Here is a 23,351-nt window from a genome sequence, read left to right as displayed (position 1 = left end):
CTGATTAAAATCAAAGCAGATAGACTCTTTTTCTCCAATCCATGATTAGAGACTTGTAATACCTCAATCCGTGATTACGGAGCTGTAATACAGCTGAAGCCCCCATCTCAGACAGATCTCCCCACTGACTTTCTAAGGCAGCAGCATCGTAAAAAGAATTTTACTCAACGCTTCTCATTGACTTTTCTCAAAGCATGTAGATCATCCATCAAAGATGTGCTTGTCAGAGCCACAGTGCAACAATGCCCTGAAACTTATGCTTACATTTATGTATTCTGTCAATTTTACACATGTTCTGAGACATGTTCATTCGATATTTTAATGGACAAGGGACCATTGAGAGGTGACTATAAACACACTATTTTCTTTAAACTCACTGCAGAGATTTAAATGCAGTATGAGAATGTCCTGAAAATATTCCATAAACCTTTCCCCAGAGCCACAAATTCCAAAACAGATAATAACTTTAGAAATAATTATTTTGGGGGAAATGGAGCCATTATTGAAACTGGGGGAGGAATATTGGTATGCTACAGTACAGTGTTTGTGGTTACCAGTAACATAACTATGCAAAGAAGTCTTTTCTAGTACTTTATACACTTTTCTTTGAATGTTTTTAGTCACAACCATAGTTTGATTTCCTGGATGATAGACCTAAAAGTCTAACCAGAAAATATGAAATAAAATTTAAAGAAAATCTTCTTCCTTTTATTTTTCTTACCCAGCTACTCTATTGATCATAGAGGTACCATTGCTTTTGACTTACTGATATAAGAATTCTATATTTCCAGCAAACGATATAAGCAGAAAAGTAGCACTGAACAGTACACCATCTGTCTTGCTTCAAATGAATACTACAGCACATAAATCAGTTAGATATAGATTATACTCTCTTGTGCTCAGATTCTAATAAACACATCCATAACACAAACCAGTTATCTGCACCGGTGTGGGGTGAAGGATACAACCATTATAAAAATCTTAACCTTGAGTCTACTGTTTTTATAAAGATGCCCAGGTAGATCAAGTTGAATTATTTCATTTTATATTCCTTAAAATGGGATGTGGAGTCATTTATGACTGACTAGAGTCGTAGCCTTGCTCTTTTTACACAAGACAAAAGATGATCCTCCATGATCTGCATTGCAGAACGTAGGTTTCTTACTGCAGTGCTTGAGTATCATTCAATATGGATTGCTTGCATTTACATGAAAGAGTCCACCAAGATCCAATAGTCAGCATAAAAGGGGAAAATTAGACCTTAAACCTAATGACAATGTCCAAAGGAGGAAATACAAATATTTATCCATCATGACATCTGATTCTTCCATCAGCTACATCACCTACTAGTCTCATTATCTACAGTAAAGCTGCCAGAGAAATTGAATAAACTTTTCAAAATTTTTGTAAGAAAAACTTACGAACTGTTAAACTAAAGACATTCTGAGTTGTTGCCTAGTGTTTAAGAAGTTGCAGTCGTCTTTAGTTCTCCTAGAGAAGATCATAACATTGCTTTTAATGTATGAGTTAAGCTACATTCTTTTCAGGGAAAAAATAGAGAAAAGTAAAGTAGAAAAAGAAGTTTTAAATCTGAGGACGATTTTATTCTTTTGTTCATTTTCTTTCTCTCTTAGAACCCATCCTAAGCCTTTTCGTACTCAAGACAGACATACTCAGCTTTGCTTATTTCGTCAAAATAATAGAGTCTCCACCTGCATATTATCAACAGATCTGAGCTATGGTTTGTCGGTGTGACAGCACTGAGTGGTATTATAACAATAAAAACTTGGGGAAAAAGCTGTGTGACTCTAGTCAGGGATTCTTTTCTATATTCACAAAGAAATGAAAAAAAGATAATACAAAAAAGAAATTCCTTTGTTACAAGGCCACTATTAGACATGACCTTGTCTTCTTTTTAATTCTTTAAAAGTATATGAATTAAATGGATCATTGAAATAAAAAGTTTAGAGAACAGACCAGATGAGAAGCTGCAACCTCTCTCTCTTAAATTCTATCCCAGTTGTCAGTATAGCATATTGATATTGTACATTTGCATTATTGCAAAATGAGTTTTAATCTTCTGTCATTAGTTTTTAAAATCTAGTGATTTTCAACTTGTGGTCCATGGGTCTTCTAAGTGTTTGTGAAAGGTAATTAAAAAAAAGAAAGTACATTATGAACAACACTATAGTAATTTCAGGGCACACCCCTACATTGGGGTGCCCTGAATCAATTTAAAATAAAAAAGAAAAAAAAAAAAAGAAAAAAAAGGTGATCTAAAGTTCAGATAAAATCTCAAACTATACAGGAAAATTGATTTTCTTCAAAATCATAAAAGTGATCATTATTTCCTCTTCTATATTATAAATTCTGTGAAAACCTTAAATGTCAAGAAAGAGATCCCAAACAAATCCCAAACATATCTTACCGATGATAAAAAGAATTTCCACTGCAATGTCACTGACAGTTGTGCTTCGAGTTGTAGACAGCTCATCATGGCCAATAAAGCAAACATTGTAAGGTACAGTCACAGCAACATAAAACGTTGCCAGTAAAATAAGCCAGTCCCAGCCAGCTTTAAAAGTGCTAAAATGCAACAATATGAATTTGGATTTTTTTGCATCTGAAACTTTGTATTCTGGAAATGCTGGTTTATCTACAAAAACATTCTGAAAAAGAGAGAAAAAAAATGAAATGAGACAAAACAATAATTTGATCATACAGACACATTTCTTCCAATGCAGCCATTTGTTTTTTAAAAAAGCATAAAGAAATATGACATACTCATATGCAGGCAAGAACTAATTCTAATTTTTTTTCTAATGTAGTCCTCACATTTATTTAGACAGATGGTTCTGTTGATGCAATAACTTTTGTGAATGTTGGGGTGGGAAGAGGATTAATAAGGAACAGATTAAGTAGAATGAGGAGGGGACTGAATCTGGCAAACTATTTCTTCCTCTGTTGGGTGAATTCTAACTGAAGAGCAACGTTTTTCTGCTGGACATATAGGCTAAAGCTTTGTATACATGAGGATGTAGTACTGCAAATAGAAATAAACATATAGAAAGGAATAGATGGTGCTGAAGACAAAACATCCTTCCTATACATATTTTATAGCTGTGAGGAGGTTGTTTCAGACTAACTCTAGCCTAGTCCTGTGGACTGAACAGCTATAAGTAGTTGGAGCACCTCTCCTGGTTTAGTTTCATCTGAGGGAATCCAGTCTGTGTACCCAAGACTGCTATGAACTAAAGCACAATTAGTATGAATAACTTTTTGATCCTCTTTAAAATTGCACTCCTGATCTAAACCAAAATACTAATGTAGACCCAGCATAATACAGCTCCAGAACCGACTGCCTTCACTGTTAGACTATACCTAGCTTTGTCATGTGTCTCGAGTCTTTGTCATCTAACCAGCAAAGGTCTTTGCAGCAAAGACTTCAGTCTCACGCACCAGTTTTATAAATTCCTGGCTTTCATCCTTCAGAGTTTTAACAAAAATACCTGCCCTCCTGAAAAGCAGCATGTGCTACATGAACTGTCTTGTATTATTTACTAACAAAATTCTTGCTCACTGTCATTGTGCCCCTGGTTAATGCTGTACCAGTAATGAAGACCCTTACAAAACAATATTGTGTATTCAGCAAGCTAAGATTACTTGTGCTCTTGAAGTTATTCACTATCAATATAAAAAGACAACAACTGTGTGACCGCAGACTTAATCACATTTGCCTTGCCTGTCACAGCCTTTCTCTTTGTCTGTTTCTTTTGAAATACTGATGTCCTTGTCTTCTCCATTCTTGTTCTCATTCATGAATGTTAGGGGCTGAATTCTTTCTGTTGTTAGGGTCAGCCCATTTTTAATCACAGAGAAGAAAATGTTCCTCTTATGACTTCCAATTCATAGCTCTAAAAATCTATGCACTAAAGGTAGTAAATTAGTCTGACAACAAATGTTTTAAACCAGTATAGTATCATCTGCACTAGGATTTTGACAGTACAAGCAAGTCATCAAAAGCTATTTAAAAGTCATGTTCCTAAAATATATTACTGTGCTATGAAAATATCACTGAAAGACCTGGTCATATTTTGCAGATTATTTTTTTTTATTTTTACACTTTTTCAACATTTAATATTTTTTAACATTTTTAGCTTTTTACCCTTTTTTTTTAACATTTAACATTTTTTAACATTTAACATTTACATTCGATAGAAGTGACTGTATGCTTTTTGAGGCATATACCAGCTGTGTATTTTCATGTCCTTAATCTATACCAAGTTTTTTCTGATTTTAATTTCTAACGTAATAATGTCTAAGAGGATGTATCTGCACTGCTGCTGAATTTTGGTAACCAATAAAAGGAACATGCCCAGTGGCAGATCATCTTTTCAGGGTGTTCATGATCTATATCCTTTGGCTACTTTTTCCATCGTCTGTCTTCCATCCTCCCCCTAATCATTAAAACAAACAAACAAAAGAGACCATTTTCTTCTTGTGGCTCCATCAAAGATTTTAGCTTTTTGATGCTAATGATATACAAACAAGAAACTAAATGCCATTCTGAGATTTTAAGAAAAACTGTTTCTTTTTACTACCCCTGCTTCTAATACCTATAGGCTCTCACTGTTGGAACAGGTTCTTAGATATTATTCTAAGATATTTTTATATGTACACACTGATTTCATATGCATCTCTAATTTTCCTCTGCATTAACTTTTCTTCTCAGACATAGTTCCATAGAGCAGGAGAGTTATTCTTTCTCCTGAACATATTTCCTTAGAATTCTTTCTGTTGCTATATTTTTGGTTTTGTCTATTGTTTGATTTGGTTTTTGCAACATTCACAGGGTAATTATGAACTTACTTATTAGTTATAGTTACTAGGGGAACACAGAAGTAATTTAAAGAAAGAAACATTACTACTTCAATTAGGAAATGAAAAGATAAATTTACTCTGCACAAAGTTGGAGACATTCAAATGAAAAGTTGCCTAAATGAAGTGTGACCTTCTAGAGTTTACACAGCTTAGAGATTTTCAGCTAGAGCAATACCTTGAGTTTCTTCTTTTTTTTTTTTTTAAAATAGTAATTATTGAAATGAAATAGTTGGGATGGTAATGTAAATTGGAATCTAAAATTAAGTTCTGAGAAATTTTGATGTGGCTTTCCTGAAGGTAAATAAATGCCTATTTATAGTATGGCTAAATGCACTGTCTTGCAATATGAAGTGTAACGAATACCATAGTAAGCAGAACTGCACTTAAGTGAACTACACTTTACTCCTTTTGTAAAGTGAACTACTCTTTACTCCTTTTGTTACCGTAAAATTATGATTAGGACATTTCTCAGGTACCCACTGACCTTTTACAGCACTTTTTTTAAAAAAATGACAGTACAAAGAGTACATTTTTGAAAAAGAGAAGAATTACACCTACATTATTAATTTTTAATTTGTTCTTCTCTCTTCTTTGTAGATGTCCAGAGATATGATAAAGGACAGCTCTACTCCGTCTTCGCGCTGACTCAAAATGTGACCCCGCTCTTCCTCTTCCTTTCCATTTTTCTGCAGAACAGAAGTGAGAGTCCCTTAAACATCAGGAAACGGCATTTTAACCTTTGGGAGGTGAACTACTGACATTTTAGACTTTGGTAGAAATAGGGCTAGATGTAAAGATTATACACACCTTTTCTTAGTTTTACTTAATCTTTCACAGTTAAGAAAAAAAAAATCCCTCTCCTGAAGGGCAAATAAAAATCACTGTAAAGTTTTAATTGTCAAATGCCTTCATGCAACTTAGAAGCAATTAATTGTAACATATGATTTCATAGATAAGAAAAATGTACTCTTTACTGTTTCAGAAATTGAAATAGTGATTACTGACCAGAGGTAAGCATGGCTAGGAGTAACCACTTAAAATGTCCTTAAGGTGTTCCTACTTTCTCTTTTATTTCATGGAAAGAAAAAAAAATATCTCTTGTGGTGTAATTTTTAAAAACAAAGAATCTGACTTGTACTAGGCTTCCATTATGTCAGAAGAGGCTAATTTGCAAGCTGGCTCATTAGGAATATCCAATTCTTACATTCACGCGTTTAGATTTCTTTTCCCACCACATAGTCACTGGCATAATCACTTGACACATTCCTTAGTGACATGAAATCCATTAAAAGTAAAGACTGAATGCTGTTTTGGAAAGGTTTGTGGTTTTTCTCTCCATTCAGATGTCTGTAATTGTCAATCATAGGATCAAATTTTGTTCTTGCTTATACAGCAGTAAATTCAAAGTAACTCCAGTAGCTTTGATGGAATTACAATGAATTGATGCCAGGGTAAATGAAAGCAGACATTTTGTGATGTGTCAGGATTAAGAAAAAAGGAATTATGGGTATAAAGGAAGAAGCTGACTGTCAAACAGGTTTAATTAAATTCAATTCAATGTATATAAATTAAGGGGGAAAAAACCCAAAAAAACCAATTAGTACAGCCAGAAATTAACAACAAGCAAAATAGCTACATCTTGAAACCTGCCTAGAAAAGCAAGAAAGATTTGAATTATAGAAGACTAATGTATTTTTGGCTCTACAACACAAAACCATACATAACAAAAAAGTGTAGGAAGCTAAACTTTCCAAACTTCTCAGTGAAGAATATTTCATGTAATTAATGCAAAAGCCCTCTCCATTTGAGGACGTTTTACGGATCAGTAAGGAGGAGAATGGAAAAAAAAAGAAACGAAAAAAAAAAGAAAAGAAGGAAAAAACATTGCACTGCAAAACCAAATAGCTACTGGAAAGCTGGGGGAGGCAGATTGAGAAGCCCCATACTTCCCCATCTCCAACTTGGGTACCGCAGGTGGTTTAAAGAGCTACAACACATATAGGTGCCAGCTGCAACAAAGAAAGGTAAAACAGAAGGGACTATTTCAGAAAATACCCAACTAAATGAACATGTGTTTTTTAAACTTTCACCTCTCAATCGTCAAACCATTTAAAACTCAAACTATATATTAAAAGTGTACTTAAATTCTGGGTGAGAGCAGAGTGTTTATCTCCTTCTCAGTAAAAACGAATTTAAGGCTATTGAATCGGGTCTCCACTGTAGTACTGGATAGCTGTAGTATTCTGTTTTTATCATATGACTTTGAAATTCTCTTTACAACTATTTGCAGGGCTCTCTTTCTTCCCTTTCTAAACCTTGACTGCCATGTTGGATGAGGCCATTCAGTTTTCTCTATTGCCTCCCAAAGTAGTCAATAAAATATGCTTCAGACCTGCTATGAAGCAGGCTGAGAAAGTGGGTAAATACCCACAAAAGTCTCTGGCCAGCAACACTTTTAAGACTCTAGCTAAAGGCTTCATCCTCAAAATGTCCAGTATCTAATACCTCTCCATGTCCTTAGCCTACAAAGCACAAGATAGCCCATCCTAGTAGGTGGTAGGTATAACAGCCTAGGTGATGTGTTATGAGACCACACTGAACCACATTGCAGAAGGCAGGTATGGTGCCTCATACTGTTCTTTCAGTCATGAAGTCCAGGTGGTAACAAGTAAAAGATAATCACAAGTCCTTTCTGAGGCAGAGCCGGACCTGGAGGAGGGCTGTTCAACACATGGTCAAGGGAGCCCATTGCAGCCTGCCGGCTCCCAAGGACCTTCCTTCTCAGGACAGCTGAGAGGGTGACAGGAACCGGCTCATGGCCCAGGAACTCTTCCACAGGCACGAGCAGGCTGCACCCTGTTCTCGTTCTAGGTCTCCAGCCCTGTGCTTGGCTGTAATTGCACAGGTATAGGAGCTTCCTTGGAAAGTAAATCCATCACATACAAGCAGAACCACGATAATCTTCTTGTGCGGTGGACTCAAGCTGTCTACACTGAGTAACTCTGATGTGACCCAGAAGCATTATGCTCACTCCATAGCAGACAAGCTGTGGCATGAGAGAGACCATGAAATGCATCTGTTTCGAAATACTGAAATAAGCTAACCTGCTCTGGCCAGAAAGATTGTACATTATTGACAAAATATGTTTCAGCCTTGGAATTTTTCCTCATTTTTCACAGCATTAATTTGTATCCCTTCAAAAGAACTGCCTTTGCTTTTTCCTCAGGTTATGCATTATCGCAACAGAATATGCATTAATTAATACCACTACCTAGATTTCCCTCTGGTGTGATTAAATGACCAACATGCTCTTGTACAGAATCATCTCCCAGTCTGATTATGGATCATAACCACAGAAAGTTTTCTATACAAGTGTGCATGGACATGAAAGAGAAAATTAATATCTAGCATTTATATTACAAAGGAAAATCCAAGAGATTTATCTGGTTTTACCTAAGCAATCATAATGTTAGAGAACGAATAAAAGCAACCAGCACCTCTCAAATTTAACCCAGAACACGATATACTGACAATAAGTGAATGAGGTAGAGAGGGGTGAGGTAAAGTAGTCTGAGGGTGTAGTCCTGGAAACACCTGCACACCTGAGTAACTTCATTCACAGAAAGTAGTTCTACTAAAAACCAATGGGACAGAGTTATCCTAAAGGCTGTGAGGCTGCGGACTTGGAACTCTTAGCAGTATTTCTGCAATTTTTTTCACTCCTTTGAGTACAGTATCCATTGAAAAGACAGAGATCACCACTAGGGACAAGACCATAACCGTTTGCTGCTTTTTTACATCTTCACAACCACAGTAGCTCCATGCTCAAGGTTATATTCCAGCCCCAACTACTTGGTTGCCACTGCTGTCCTGTTTGTTTGCCAGGTGGGGCTGTTAGGCTTAGGGTAAGATTGATTCAGACACATTGACTATCCTCTTCAAACAGTATAAATATGACCATCTCAAGTCATGACGTGCAGCAAACCTCACTGTCCATGTGGGCAAAAATAGGAAAGATAGTATAGATATAGCTATCTTTAAACACTTTGCAAGGAAGAGTTCTGAAGAAAAGCAGTGAGCTACAATCAGATGGCTCCAGATTTACAAGGACAGTCAACCCTACAGTACCTGCTATCTGGAAAAATGATATTTTTTAGGTTTACTTAATAGTGTAGTGCATACTTTTATAAATAGGTTTGCATAAAATAATGATATTACTTCTTCTTAGCTCTTTTGAGGTCCAGGGGCAAGTATGAGGAATAAATAGATAAAATTTTTATTCTACTAACATTTTACTCAGAGGACTGGGTAAGTTGGCAGAGTAGCTAAGGACATTTTTATTTATTTGTTTACAAAGCGAAAGTCAATAATGAGATAAAACAGCAGGTAATGCCAGCTCCCACCTAAGAAAATTTGTCATAGAAATAATATCCTTCTGAAGGTATGAACTAGATTTCCTTTTGAAAAAGAAAAAAAAGGTAGAACAGGACAAATGGACTTTCTTCATTGCTAAGAAGCATCCAGATATGGACAGACTTGAAAGGATCCGTGATGCTGCTCTATGTATAAGCTGGAGCACTGTGGAAAGGGGTAGTAACCAGGCTAACACTGTGACTTCAAACTCCTGCCGGTTGGAGCCTTCCCTCCTCAAAACACAGAGGGAGTGGTACATTCATGTACCTGCATGATCTCTCTTACTGCTGTATTCTGAAGTTAGGCAGGGAAATAAACCTCCCCCCTTAACTTTCCTGTTTATTTCTCTAGGGTGTCATAACCCAGCCGCTTGGCCCAATCGCACAGTGAGATGTTGTTACCTTGGATATCTTATAAGTACTGAACAGTTCCTTTTTGATCATGGGTTCAATGAACCATTTATTAAAGAATTTCTCAATCATTTATTAATCTTACAATTCTACCTATAAAAGGCTTCCTGTAAGAAGTGCAATCTAGATTTTTTTTCCTTTTAATACAAGTCTTGAGAAACCCTCATCACTTGCATCATAAGGTAAGGAAAACCACAGCAGAAAGTGTGATCTTTGCATACACACCCATGAATAGCCCACATGCCATAAAATAAATAGTGATGTCTACAGGAAACACAATGGTACTTAACCATATCCAGTATCATTAACGCAAAAGACATTTCATAGGCAGTCCTCAAAAAAACCCCCAAGTAAATTCCGAAGGAAACAATTGGGGTAAAGCAATACAAAAGGATTCTGAATGAACATAAACCCTTCAAAAACAGACTGTATGGAAGGCTGGTATGAATCTTTCTAGGCTTTTAAAAACCTTTAGCTAACTTTCAGATATTATTCTCTAGGGGACAGCACACCAGCAGTTGTCAATAAAGTGAAAACTGATAAAAGCCTGCTTTGGTATCAATGACAGAATAAAAGCACTACCATGGGCAATAGGCTGCAGGAGGTCTGTTGGTTGCATGACACATTCTTTCTATCAACAACGACCAAATATTCACAGAACTATTAGCTGTATGGTGGATCCAGGCTAGTCTCTAACTGCTTTTTTATTCTGTTGACTGATTAACTGATTCAGTAAGAAGACGTACTTAACGCACATGCCAGCTGAAAAACTAAACATTATTACAGAACATTTTTTAAAGGGACCAATTTTACACAGAATCAATTGTATGATTTTCATCATTTTAATACTGTGCCTTCAGAGAAAATTCAGCTTTGAACAGGCAGAGAAAAGAAGCAATAGTATGCATTACTACTACTGTTTCAGATCAGAAAGACCTTTAAACAGTGGTATGCTTATGAGATAAGAAATCCTTAACCACATTTTGGGCTGCTGATTCTTCCATCATTAAGAAAAAAAGGATGGGTGGAAAAGACACACAAAGACCTGAAGAAGGGATCTTTCTCCACCTCCATTTTGGTGGTTGATGGGTGTACACTCCTAAATAAATAAACAAATCTTCTTTTTTAGATGCCAGTATTTGGGCCTATCTCATAAAATTCAGAATTGAAAAAAAAAAAAATCCAAGTAGACACACCTTTCTTCAACTACTTCTAATAGACCGAGATTCAGTAGAAGAACTCTGAAGGTGAATTGACTTTAAGCTATTTTCCCATTTATTGATACTACTGCCTTCTCCAGGTTTTACCTAAAAAGTTACAGAATCTCTTATAATGAAGTAAAATATTCCAACTTAAAAATAACTATTTCATAATCACATAAAAATAGTTTAATTACCAGCTTATTACTACACAATTAGAGAGTCGTCTCACAAGGGAGAAAATTGTCATTTTTATTATGCCACCAAATTTGAAACGTCTGTTGATTTAACTGAAGTGAGTGGTCATATGTAGTTCGTACAGAACAAAATGTAGTGTTGAATTTACAGCTGGGTCATCACTTATTCTTTCAGTTGTTTTTTGGTGTGACTTATTTCCTGGAACAGGTTGTATTTCCCACAGTGAATGATAGCTCTTGGCAAAGTGATATGCTCATTTATCATTATGAACAAAACCATAACTGTAATAATACAGAGAATATTTGAAATATTTTTTTAAAAAGCCCTAAAGCTTAAATATTTCCAATTATGTAAGTCACTGAGAAGCTTTTCATTGACTTCAGCAAGTGTTAATATCTGTCTTTCTGTGCAAGGATGTAGTATTTAAGGACATAATCTCACTGAACCTAAAGGTTTTCTTTTTGCCTTTAATTCCATTAATTCAATGACATAATATATTTATTGATATTTTGTCCTCCAGAATATTTGAGGAAGGTTCTTTGTAATCTGAGGTGATCATAATTTCACAATCATTGATCTTTGCAGAGAAGTTGACGGTAAAGTATAACCTTGCCCACTTAAGTGAAAATAGGAATATATACACCTGGATAATTTCTATCTTGTAATGAAAGCAAGTCATTTGAAAATGAAGGCTTGTTTTCTTAATATATTTATCAACAATTCAGAACCAGATCAGTCAACTATAAAAATGTTTTGTGGTCAGTGCCACTTGTCCAGAGTTAAAACAGAGGGGAAAAATAGCTTTTCAAAAAAAAAAATAGTTTAAAGAGATAAGACATATATAAGTTCAAAAACCTATAATGTCTGTGTATATGTTTCCTGTGGTCATTGAAACACCCAGAAAGTATCTCTGATTATCTCTCAAGGAATGAGATTTTCAGACTATGAAAGTGACTGGTCATAAACCAAAACTGTTTTACAATCGTAATTATACAAGGTAGGATGGATGGTTGGCAGTTGTAAAACCGCCTTTGCTACAGCTAGGCAAAACTCACCTGTAATAGGTCTTATTTGCTGAGTCTTTATAGGACCTCAGAGTTGCTCTGCGGAGCTATAGCATGAACTACATTTGGTATAACTGCAATTACAGGTGAATTCTGCAAGTGGTCCAAGTCCCCTTATTTGTGTTTGAACACAAAGTACATTTGCAGTACGCATTCTAGTCCTCATGATCTCTTAATTAATAAAATGTAAGACACCAGGCTGTGTCTAGGCCTGTGAAAGTCTTTAAAGACATTTCTTCCTTTTCAGATTTTTTCCATAGAAATAAGACATTTATGTACAAAAGTTGGCAAACCCTCTACCTCCTCAAAAACCCCTCCCTCTGCCCCTCAGAAAAACACCTACCACACACCCAACTCTGAAGAGCTCTTCTAAATTAGCAACACCCATACTAAACATATTCCGTTTCTTCCATCCTTTCTGTTGTCAGTCTTACAAGGTTGAGCTAGCAAACTCTAAAAGGAAAATCTGAAGATATTTTGCACTAAGTCTGCCATCAACCTAGTCCAACAAACAGAAAAGCACCAAAATTAAAAACAAAACAAAAAACCCGAAACAAACAACTCCCCCTCCCCCCCCCCATTTGATAACTTGGTTTCTAAAGAAAATCTAGAGGTGATTGCATGAGTTTATCTAGGAACTGATGAGTCAACGAACTATTTGGTTGCAAATGCATGTATTCTCTCACCCTTCCAGGATATCCCAGAATACATTCTGCTCCTCTGCATTTGCTTAAGAATCAGAGTTTGCTTTTCTTTTTCTCATTTTCACTCCACATATACCATGAAGGACACTCTCCCCTCACCTCCAGGACACACCCTGTGCCTCTCTGAGAATCACTGGAATGAAACTGCCACTCGCATTTAACACTTGGTATAAAGCTAAAGCAATGGCCGTGAATATTGATATGTCTCTAAAGGTTCAAGGCTCAAATACCACTTCTTTGTTTGCATAAGAAGGTGGAAAGGGGAGAGGGAGAGCATCTATGTGCTCACATGTATCTGCAGGAACAGGGAGTAGAAAGGCAGCTCTATTTTTGTCCGCTAAGTGTTTACACTCTCATGCACTGACCAGGAGGAAAACAGTTTCTCTTTACTGAGGGCAGAAGAGACGCAGACCCTTCCTACTTGATGGTCGGCCAGGAGCAAAGTCATCCTAGAGAAGATGTAACTGAGTCATTGCAGAATAAAGGCTTCGCCAATATGTTCTTCCTTTGGGCAGTGGGAAAGTTGGGGTAAAACTGTGCTTCTATCCCACCTTCTCCATCGACAGAACTGCATTGTGTCCCATGCATCCTGAAACAATTTTATCTGCTTTGAATACTGTACTTCTAGGTGACTGTTTGTACCCCTCTCAATATCCTGCCTCCTGACAGGTGTAAGGAGCTTTAAAATGAAAAATTGTGCCCTGAATATTCACTGCTGTAGGTTGAGCAATCACGAAATAGCTAAGACAGTAATTAAGCAGAATAAATCGAAGTGCACATTGCAGAATTTCTTAGAAGAGCCCATCCCTGCCCCCAGCAGACATTTTTTACATAAAAATCTGGAATGCAAAATGTTTGGCACATGGTAATTCACTTCTGGCACAATGAAAAAAACAACTTCTCCCTCCAACAAATGATGCATAATCAAAATAAATCTGTTTTCTTAGAAATTCATATAGATCTAAGGATTAATAAGAAGCCAGAAAAAGCTAGCCAGTTAAACCATAACACTGCAGCTTAGTTTAATCCGTGGTGAGAAAGGGTGTAGTCCAGCTTTTAATTCACATTATTACTAGGGTAAAAGCATCTTTGCCAACAGGCAGACCAACCTGGCAAGGAGGCCTTCAAACTAAGAACAGAATGGGGAGAAGACAATGACCAACAACAAGTGAGGAAGTGGTGAGGTGGACTGACAAATGGCTGAACTTCTGGGCTCAGAGGGTTGTGATCTGCAGCATGAAGTCCAGCTGGAAGCCACTCAATAGCATTATGACTGGGAGATTGATACTATGGCAAGTACTGTCTAACTTCTTCATTACTGACCTAGACAATGGGAAAGAGTGCACTCTCGGCAAGTTTGCAGATGATACAATCTGGAAGCGAGGAGTTGTTACATCAGATATTTGTGCTGTAAGAAGGTTCAGAGGGACCTTGACAGGCTGGAGAAATGAGCCAACAGGAACCTCACTGAGTTCAACAAAAGAAGGTGCAAAGTCCTGCACCTGGGAGGAATAAACACATGCACTAGGACAGGCTGGGGGCCAACCAGCTGGCAAGCAGATTGCCAGGCAAAGACCCAAAGGTCCTGGTAGACACCAAGTTTAACATGAACCAGCAATGTGCCCTTGCGGCAAAGGCGGCCAACAGCATTGTGGTCTGCATTGTGAAGAACGCTGCCAGCAGGTTGAGGGAGGTGATCCTTCTCCTCTACTACACTGGTGAGACACATCTGCAGTTCTGGGTCCAGGTCTGGGCTCCTCAGTACAAGAGAAACATGGACATACCAGAGCAAATCCAGTAAAGGGCCACAAAGATGATTAGGTGTTTGAAGCATCTGACATAGGAGGAGAGGCTGAGAGAGCTGGAACTGTTCAGCCTGGAGCAGAGAAGCCTCAGGGGGGGGATCTTATCAATTCATATAAGTACGTGATGGGGAGAGGTAAAGAGGACAAAACCAGAATCTTCTCAGTGGTGCACAGTGAAAGGACAAGAGGGAATGGGCACAAAAATTAAATACATGAAATACTGCTTAAATATAAGAAGAAGCTTTTTTAATTTGTGAGCAAACACCGGAACAGGGTGCCCAGAGAAGTTGCGGAGTCTCCATCCTTCATGATATTCAGCACACATCTGGACGTGGTACTGGGCAACCTGTTCTAGCTCACCCTGCTTTAAGTAGGGGGCACTGGAGTAGACAAACTCCAGAGATGCCTTCCTACCTCAACTATCGTGTGATTCTGTGGTTACTGTCTATTGCACGCATTTTTATAATAATGCTGGGATAAAGCTGAGAAAATCTGTCTTAAGATAATTGTTTTCAAACAAAGAGCTAAAAATTTTCTCAAAGAAAAAAACAACAAATAGATTAACAATGAAGGCTAAAGGAAACTTTTTGGAATGAGTCAGATTCAACAGGGGAATTTTAGCAGTGATTATAACAGTAGAACTCTATAGCTATATAACCCAAATTATTACATATTTGCATACAGAGTAGAGATCTAAAAGTAGTCACAGACTAATTTAATTTCTTATTTCCCTATCTGGATTCTTGTAATCTCACTAACTTCCAGCACGTGTCCAAGTGTATTATGGAAAGTTCATATGCAGAAATGAAAAAACACTGACCCAGCCATACCATATTGGAGTCCAGATCTGGAGTCTGGTATTTTCAGTTTAACTAGTTTTCCCCCAAAAGGACAATGGAACTCTTAACAGTTTACCAAAATGTAGCTCATCGTAAGTTAGGATGCTAAAATAAATCTCTCATAAAACTGTTTAAGAAACAGTTTCTGAAGGAATCATTATGTTTATTAAAAAAAAGACCATCAATTTCATTAAAGAGCCCAAGTTTAGGAAGAAAATCTGTTAAGTTGCTTTTCACAACAGCAAAAGATTATAGGTATTATTAAGCAGATGGAAAGCAGAGTGTATTTCTACAATAAACTTACAGGGAGGGGAAATACGTATTGTTGAAAGCAAATTGCCGATATTGAAAAATTGAGGCCTCTAAGAACATTGCAATTGAAAGGGGTGCGGGGGTGGGGCAGGAGGATGGTAAATCAACTTAAAAAAACCAAACCAAACAAAAGAAGCCGTATGAGAGTTGCTGTCACAGCACTTCTTGAAGACTGCCAAACTTCTCAGGCATGTGCTTTTGCTTTTTTCTCATATGAAAGTCTTAGGACAAAGTCTGCTCTTCCCACTGGCTGATTGGGCTGATTTCACTGGAAACTTTTATACAGAAGAAGAGCAGAAAAAACTTCTGTTAAATTTGTATTTAGAATGAGACATTCAAAAGAAAAGGTCACAGACGACATCTGACATTTGGGCTGGGTAAAGGGAAATCAGGAAAAAAGTGGACTTTTGCAAGGCGCATTGGCACAAAGGAGCAACTGAAGTTGTGTGAACAGATGAGATAAAATAGATAAGAAAAGGTCTGCAGAAAATCAAAGAGGATATCAACTCCTGAGGTCTGCAAAAGTAAAAAGACAATCCACAAGAAAAGAGAGGCCGTAAAACCAGGAAGGTGTCATTGTGGAAGTACAAGGAGAACAAGATTTTACAGAAGAAACAGATGATACCAAAAGTAGGAAAAACATGAGGAAGAATGAGTCTGGAGAAGACTTTTGGAGGCTCAACCAATGGGAGTGTATTACCATAGAGTGTTGGTGGAATGCCAAGGGGTCCAGGGCAGACTTAGGAGAAAAGAAACATGAAGGAATTTTCTTAGATAAGCTTTCTAAGGAGTTTAGAAATTAAAAAGAGCTGGAATGTGACTATTAATGTTCCATACAAATTATCAAAGTCTGTTCTGGGCAGAACAGAGAAGAGAGAGACTGAAACAGAAACATGCCTTGCATGGGCAGAAGAGTTTCACACTGAGCATGTTTGTATCTAAGATCTCCTTCCCATACTCAAACTAACCGCAAGAGGTATGCGAAAAAGGCAATAGAAAACTGCGCATAATGGCAATTATCTTATAGCAAGAGCTGGCTTTCAACTCCAAGTTTATAAGTTATCTGATTTTTGAAAGGACAAATTCAGTAATCTTTGAAAAAGTAAAATTATCTTTTTAGGAATATTCACTGTGAAAATAATATCTGGCAATGTGTATCAATCACTTTGCAATGGATGTTAATCACTGAACATTAAAAAAGATCTTTAATACTTTTAAACAAAATGCAAACTCAATTTTCTGTTAATACGAAGTGCATCCTACATGCCTGATAGTGGTGGTCTAAGTAAAAAAGAACCAATTACTTCTAGAAGTTAAACATTCTGAAATTTCAGACACTGAATCAGTTGCATTGATTGTATTGGGAATTCTTTTCTGACAATGATAAGATGATGTTCACCACTGGAGGACTAGTGAATCACTCTGATAGGATGAATTTGAATGTTACTCAAAGAGCTAACGTACCATTAAATTTATTTTTATATAGCTAGGTAGATTTACATAAAATTAAAATACTGGAATTGTTTGCAAATATTTTGAATAAATGGTTAAATCCTGTTTCTTATCTCACTATATTATATAAAACAGTGTATTTGGCAATGCCCCACACTAAATGCTACTTTCTGTTGCCATGATGCAAACAAGTACCACCATAGCATAAAATGATTGCCATGGTTTTAAAATGAGTATAAAAGGAAGGAACAACCAAGTTTCAGGATTGTGCTCTAAAGAGTACATCGCACAAGGCAGCTAATTATCAATATTTATAAGCTTACAGCAATTGCATGGACATTTGCTGGTGAAATGTATCTCTGTAATGTTCCTCTGTCAGTACACAGTAGGAGGAGTATTAATTTTTAAATGCACAACAGCAAACATGAGTTAAAATCTGCTTAGATTTACAATTTGACATGAACCCACATCAAAAGCTGAAGATCATTTAAATCCATCCTAAAATAAGCATACAGCTATAAAATGTTTATCAGCTAAACAATAGCTGTCATTTTACAAATAATCAGTGATATACTTATTTCAAGTCATCACTGGCATACTAAATGTGATTTTGCACTGAGTGTATCCTGAAAATTTGCATCTCATAAGGTAAATCATTAGCCTTTAGAGCACAGATGTTCTGACAATCTCTCTTCTACGTGGTCCCACATATGATGTTTTAACAAACTACTTTCCTAAAACTTTTGTAAGTGTAAGGTTTTGTGAGGCTTAAGGAGAAACTAGATAAAATACGTTTTGTATTTTAACTATTTTACTTTGAGGTGAAGTAAAATTGGTTGAAATTGGATGTAAGGAAAAGCTGCAAAATGTACTTGTGTACTACTTCAAAACCTTTCTTCAGTCTTCCAGCTCAGAAATTCTCAAATATGTTCGGTGCAAAAAATGAAGGATGCACACACACACCCACACACCCACCCATTATTCAGGGCTTGAAAAATAAGACAAAGGTGAAATTATTTGTCCAAATGTACAGAAGAGGCAGACATTGTTAGCATAAATGATGATTTAAGAATATTCAGTAGCACAGGGAAGCATATTTTCTGTTTTAAAATACTAAAATGTTGTAAAAGAATGCTGAATTACACTTCTCTGTAACTGAAATATAACTATTTTATTGAAAAGCTACAATTTAAAACCAGAAAAAGTTGAATAGTAATTGTTTGTAATTGTTCCCTTACTTCAGAAACCCATAAGGAGAAAAGGAGTCCTAAGGCCATATCTACGTTGTTTCTGAGATATGCAGAAATCAAATGGCTATGGTGAAAAATTTAAATAAATCCCAGAGTAGTACCAGATTGGAAAATTCAACAGCAATGAAATTTTACAGAATTCATTTATCCTTTACAGGTAAACTTTTTCTAGACAGGTCCTTTGACATTAAAAAATTGCAAACGTAAATTCTTAGTTCAGTATACCTTTACAAAATGTAAACCTGAAATAAGTTCACTGCTTTTGATACACAACACAGGTCAATGCTGACTGGGTAACCTCCATCCCTCCACACTGTCTTTGCTTTGTGTTAGCAGAATTTAGCAAAAGTTGACTACACTATACAGTTAAAATTATTTTATGGCAGCTGTGAGTCATTAGCATAACACAAGCTTTTTCCAAATTCATGAGAAAATCCTTGCATTGTTTCCTTTCAGAAGCAAATAAATGTAAGAATGTATTTCTTATACTATTGGATATTCCTAAACGCGTAATAAATCTTATAATTTCATATAATGTAATGAAAATTAGATGACACAAGAATAGTCACGCTTCTGAATAGGCAAAATAATTTCTAAAGGTGTATGTTCTGCTTATAGAAAAACATGAAAAAAGGAATTCATTCATCTCAGCCATGTTGAAATCAGATTTGCATAAGGAATGCTTAAAAAGGTCTAGCTTTTCCAAAATGTACCTCTGAAAATCTAGAAAGTAAATAAATTAAATCATGGTACATTAAAACAAAATTTAATTTTGAGGACAAAGTACTCTGTCCCCTGGACTCTATTTTTACAGAATGTGGAGCAATATGTAAATAAAAAAAATTACAAATAAGAACTTCAACAGCTTATTTATCCTTCCATGTGTCCTGGTTTTGGCTGGGATAGAGTTAATTTTCTTCCTAGCAGCTGGTACAGTGCTGTGTTTTGGGTTTAGTATGAGAACAATGTTGATAACACACCGATGCTTTAGTTGTTGCTGAGCAGTGCTTACACTAGTCAAGGACTTTTCAGCTTCTCATGCCCTGCCCGCGAGAAGCTGGGAGGGGGCACAGCCAGGACAGCTGACCCGAACTGGCCAAAGGGGTATTCCATATCATACGATGTCATGCTCAGTATATCAACTGGGGGGAGTCAGCCAGGGGGTGGTGACCGCTTGTATATATTATTATTATTATTATTATTATTATTATTATTATTATTATTATTATTATTGCTTTCCCTTCCTTTTCTGTCCTATTAAACTGTCTTTATCTCAACCCACGAATTTTAGGTTTTTTTCCTGATTCTCTCCCCCATCCCACTGGGGAGTTGGAGAGTGAGCAAACGGCTGTGTGGTGTTTAGCTGCCTGCTGGGTTAAACCACAACACCATGTCATATATTCATTTCTTCTTTGGAAAGCTAGGAGGTCTCTATATTGAAAAGTGTACATGAGAGTTCGACTCTCAAAAAACTTATCAATGTTGGTTCTTATCAATGTTGTTGCAATTCACACGAACCTTCCTTTTTGTCTTCTGCAGCAATCTTCACTTTTGTGTCTGTTATATCTTTGAAAGAGGCCAGAAAGAGTACTACATCTCCTTTTTCATTCTTTATAGGAACAATATCCAGTAGGCACCAGAAAGAAGACCCTGCAAGGATAAAGAAGGAATTTAATTCAAACAGCTGTCTTTTTGCAGAGAGAGGAAAAAAAAACAAACCTGAACTACTAAATCTACAACTAACGTAATTCTAAGAAAAAATCTCATTTAGGAGGTCAGTAGTCAGGGAATCACAGATGTTCAGCTCATGTAAATATCTTTGCATCATTGGTTGAAGCTCAGTAATACTGCTTTCTCTAGAAGCAAGGCATTAATTTAAATGCAAAATTTATCTACAGGGATCATTAATAGAGTTTAATGAAGCTGCTTACTCCTCTGAAACCATGCTTTCCTTTGAACTCTCAACTGATGTTGCTTATTTTACTGGAATAGCTTTCACTTTGTTAACTTGACATCTGAAGCTTCCATGTTTACTATAGAATCATTCTACCTTAATCATCTGACTTGATACTCATTAAAATCTCTTGACAGAAGACCTGATAGTCAGAGCATCATTCCACTAATTCAAAGATACTTAAACTAATCAGATGTCAGACTTAGAATAGAAATAGAATTAACTCCTTGCAGCTAACAGATGGTGAGATTTATACCACACATCATCTGTAAAATTAATATCAGCTATCTTCCTTACCATTTATGATGTTCACCTTGCTAAGACTTAAGTTAGACAACGCTGTTTGGCAAAATTTTTAATTCATGTCAACCGTTCTCTGCGCACACTTGCTACATAACTGTACTGCTTAAAATAAATTGTTATTGTCACTGACTGTGTCACATGTCCTGTTTGCAAGGTATGTTGTTCAATTCCAATAACATAATTCATAAGTTTGCCATTAATGCAGACCACTCAGAACAGAAGATAATGAATGCCTAGGTGCTGGTAATGCACTGGAAGTATAACGGAGATCTCGGCAAACACCCAAGATCCCAATCCCATCCACTCTGGGATAATTCAGCGCAGTGCCAGACTTTTGTGTTTTTCAGTTTTTGGGTATCAACATTAACTACCTCCACCCACCATCAGCCTACTAATATTATTTATAAGATATATAAGTACTGTTACAGCATTACTTTTTTAGTTTTAAATTTTGGTTTTGGACATGTGTTTACACTTCCATAATCATGTTCCTTCCCAATATGCTATTTTTGGCATTCATTTACAAGCACAAGACTACTTGTAGTCATAAAAGGAAACAGGAATAGTTCCCTGGACCGCTGCTGTCACAACTGACTACTGCCAAATGATCAGCTGAGCTTTGGAGCGCTCCTTAGGAAGAACAAGCAGATTAGTCACTTCCCACTCTATTCTCTGTCTTCTGAACTCCACAGTCTTGAAAATGAACTGGACACACCAAGATCACAATTCAGCTTTCTAATTTACATTTTCAACTGGAAGTTCCCTGACTGCCTGTTGAAGACTGTAGGCAAGCATGGGAGGTGAAACAGCAGCTTTCCTTTTGAAGGGCCATGACAATGGAAGGTCCAAAAGTATGCTTCAGAGGAAATTCATCTGGCCCTCTCCATCCTGGTCAAACTTTCCAAGAGGCAGAGAGGCAGCTTTGAGAGTAATATTACTAGTTCAGTCATCAGGTAATGCTTCCACTTAAGATATTTAAAGAAGGGACAGGGAGAATTGGGAACAGGAGGAAAGAAGACTGGAGAAGGAGAGAAAAATCATGGGAAGAAGCAGACTGGATTTATATTGGGTTTATTCTCATTCTGAGGTTGCAGACAGAGCAAGCAAAGAAGCCCTTTTAAAAGAAGGCAGAACTGATGTCAGAAGCAAGATATTTCTACTGTTCCTTTTTCCATTTTAATTTTCTATCCTTAATTCATTTTTGTACAGATTTGACTCTTTTATCAAAACTTCTGGGAAAAACTGCTCAGCGCTGTTACTGTCAGAAATGTTGTAGAGAGCCACCACCCTATCAGTCTGAAGTGATGCATTCAAAGAGAAGAAGCCTTAAGCAATTTTACTCTCCTGCTTAAAAATAGAATCGCAGATCTCTACAGAATATCATTATAACTCTTAAATGGGCCAAATTCTTTCTTGTAAGGTTACATTCTGCCTGGATACATTCTAGCGGTAGTTTCAGCTGGACAAGAAGTCACTCTCAACTCCTTCTTCTACACACCACCAATAGCCGCAATGTTCTTTTAAACAAATGTTGTAATCTCCTGCAGAAGTAGAAGCATATCTTACTCTTTGCAATTGTTTCATGTCCTTTCTACACACACACACACACACACAGATTAGTCATTAAGGCTACTCCTGGAAGAAAGTTCTGGACATCAGCCATGTTCAAACAAACCTAACTCAGTTATGCTAAAAAGCATACCTGGTAATATTATCTGAAATGATAGATTCACAGGTTTAGGGAAGTTATTGTAACATGGTTCATCATTAGAAATAGAGACGAATCCATTTAATGATTCATGTTTTAATGCATTTCCTCTTTTGTATAATCAAAGTGCATTTGAATTCTTTTCAGGTGAACACTGGTCACTGAAATCATTCCACACCCTGTCATTATTTATTGTCATTTGCTGTTTCTCTTAAATCATATTTTCTCTCATTATCTGTCCTCATTCTCGTCCTCCACTTCTGTAAATATGTCTGAAAATATTTTGACTAAGCAAAGAAAATATGGATAAAAAATGGTATGCACCACTAAAGAAAACACATATCCAATACATGCACAGGCTACTTCACTCCTGAAGAGTTCCAGGTTAGTGCCTTGCATGGTGGAGCTGTTGGTCTTGGCATTACTTATACACTCATCTTCAGAAGTCCTAAGTTGAGCTTGTTAGTTTGGGTTTTTTTTTGTTTTTCTGTCTTTAGTCTGAAAGGAACTGTGCTGATTTTGGCTGGGATAGAGTTAATTTTCTTCATAGAAGCTAGTATGAGGTTATGTTTTGGATTTGTGCTGAAAACAGTGTTGATAATACAGGGGTGTTTTTGTTACTGCTGAGCAGTGCTTACACAGAGTCAGGGCCTTTTCTGCTTCTCATACCACCCCACCCGCGAGCAGGCTGGGGGTGCACAAGAAGCTGGGAGGGGACACAGCTGGGACAGCTGACCCAAACTGACCAAAGGGACATTCCATACCATATGACGTCATGCTCAGCATATAAAGCTGGGGGAAGAAGGAGGAAGGGGGGGACATTTGGAGTGATGGCGTTTGTCTTCCCAAGTCACCGTTA

General features: G+C 36.8%; 1 protein-coding gene across 1 annotated transcript in view; it reads right to left on the bottom strand.

Annotated features, from left to right (window-relative positions):
- The window catches only part of KCNH8 (potassium voltage-gated channel subfamily H member 8), a 205,279-nt gene that overhangs the window by 104,915 nt on the left and 77,013 nt on the right, over positions 1-23,351 (bottom strand). The window contains exons 3-5 of the mRNA XM_009288600.1: positions 20,046-20,177; positions 5,440-5,567; positions 2,429-2,669 (exon numbers count right to left, since the gene is read on the bottom strand). Of these exons, the coding sequence (XP_009286875.1) occupies positions 2,429-2,669; positions 5,440-5,567; positions 20,046-20,177 (501 nt within the window). The remainder of the gene's footprint in view (positions 1-2,428; positions 2,670-5,439; positions 5,568-20,045; positions 20,178-23,351) is intronic.

The sequence above is a fragment of the Aptenodytes forsteri genome, unplaced genomic scaffold, assembly GCF_000699145.1.
Source record: "Aptenodytes forsteri isolate BGI_AS27 unplaced genomic scaffold, ASM69914v1 Scaffold9, whole genome shotgun sequence".
Classification (NCBI taxonomy): Eukaryota; Metazoa; Chordata; class Aves; order Sphenisciformes; family Spheniscidae; genus Aptenodytes; species Aptenodytes forsteri.
Note: the sequence above shows the minus strand (reverse complement) of the source record. Positions and strands in the feature narration are given on the sequence as shown.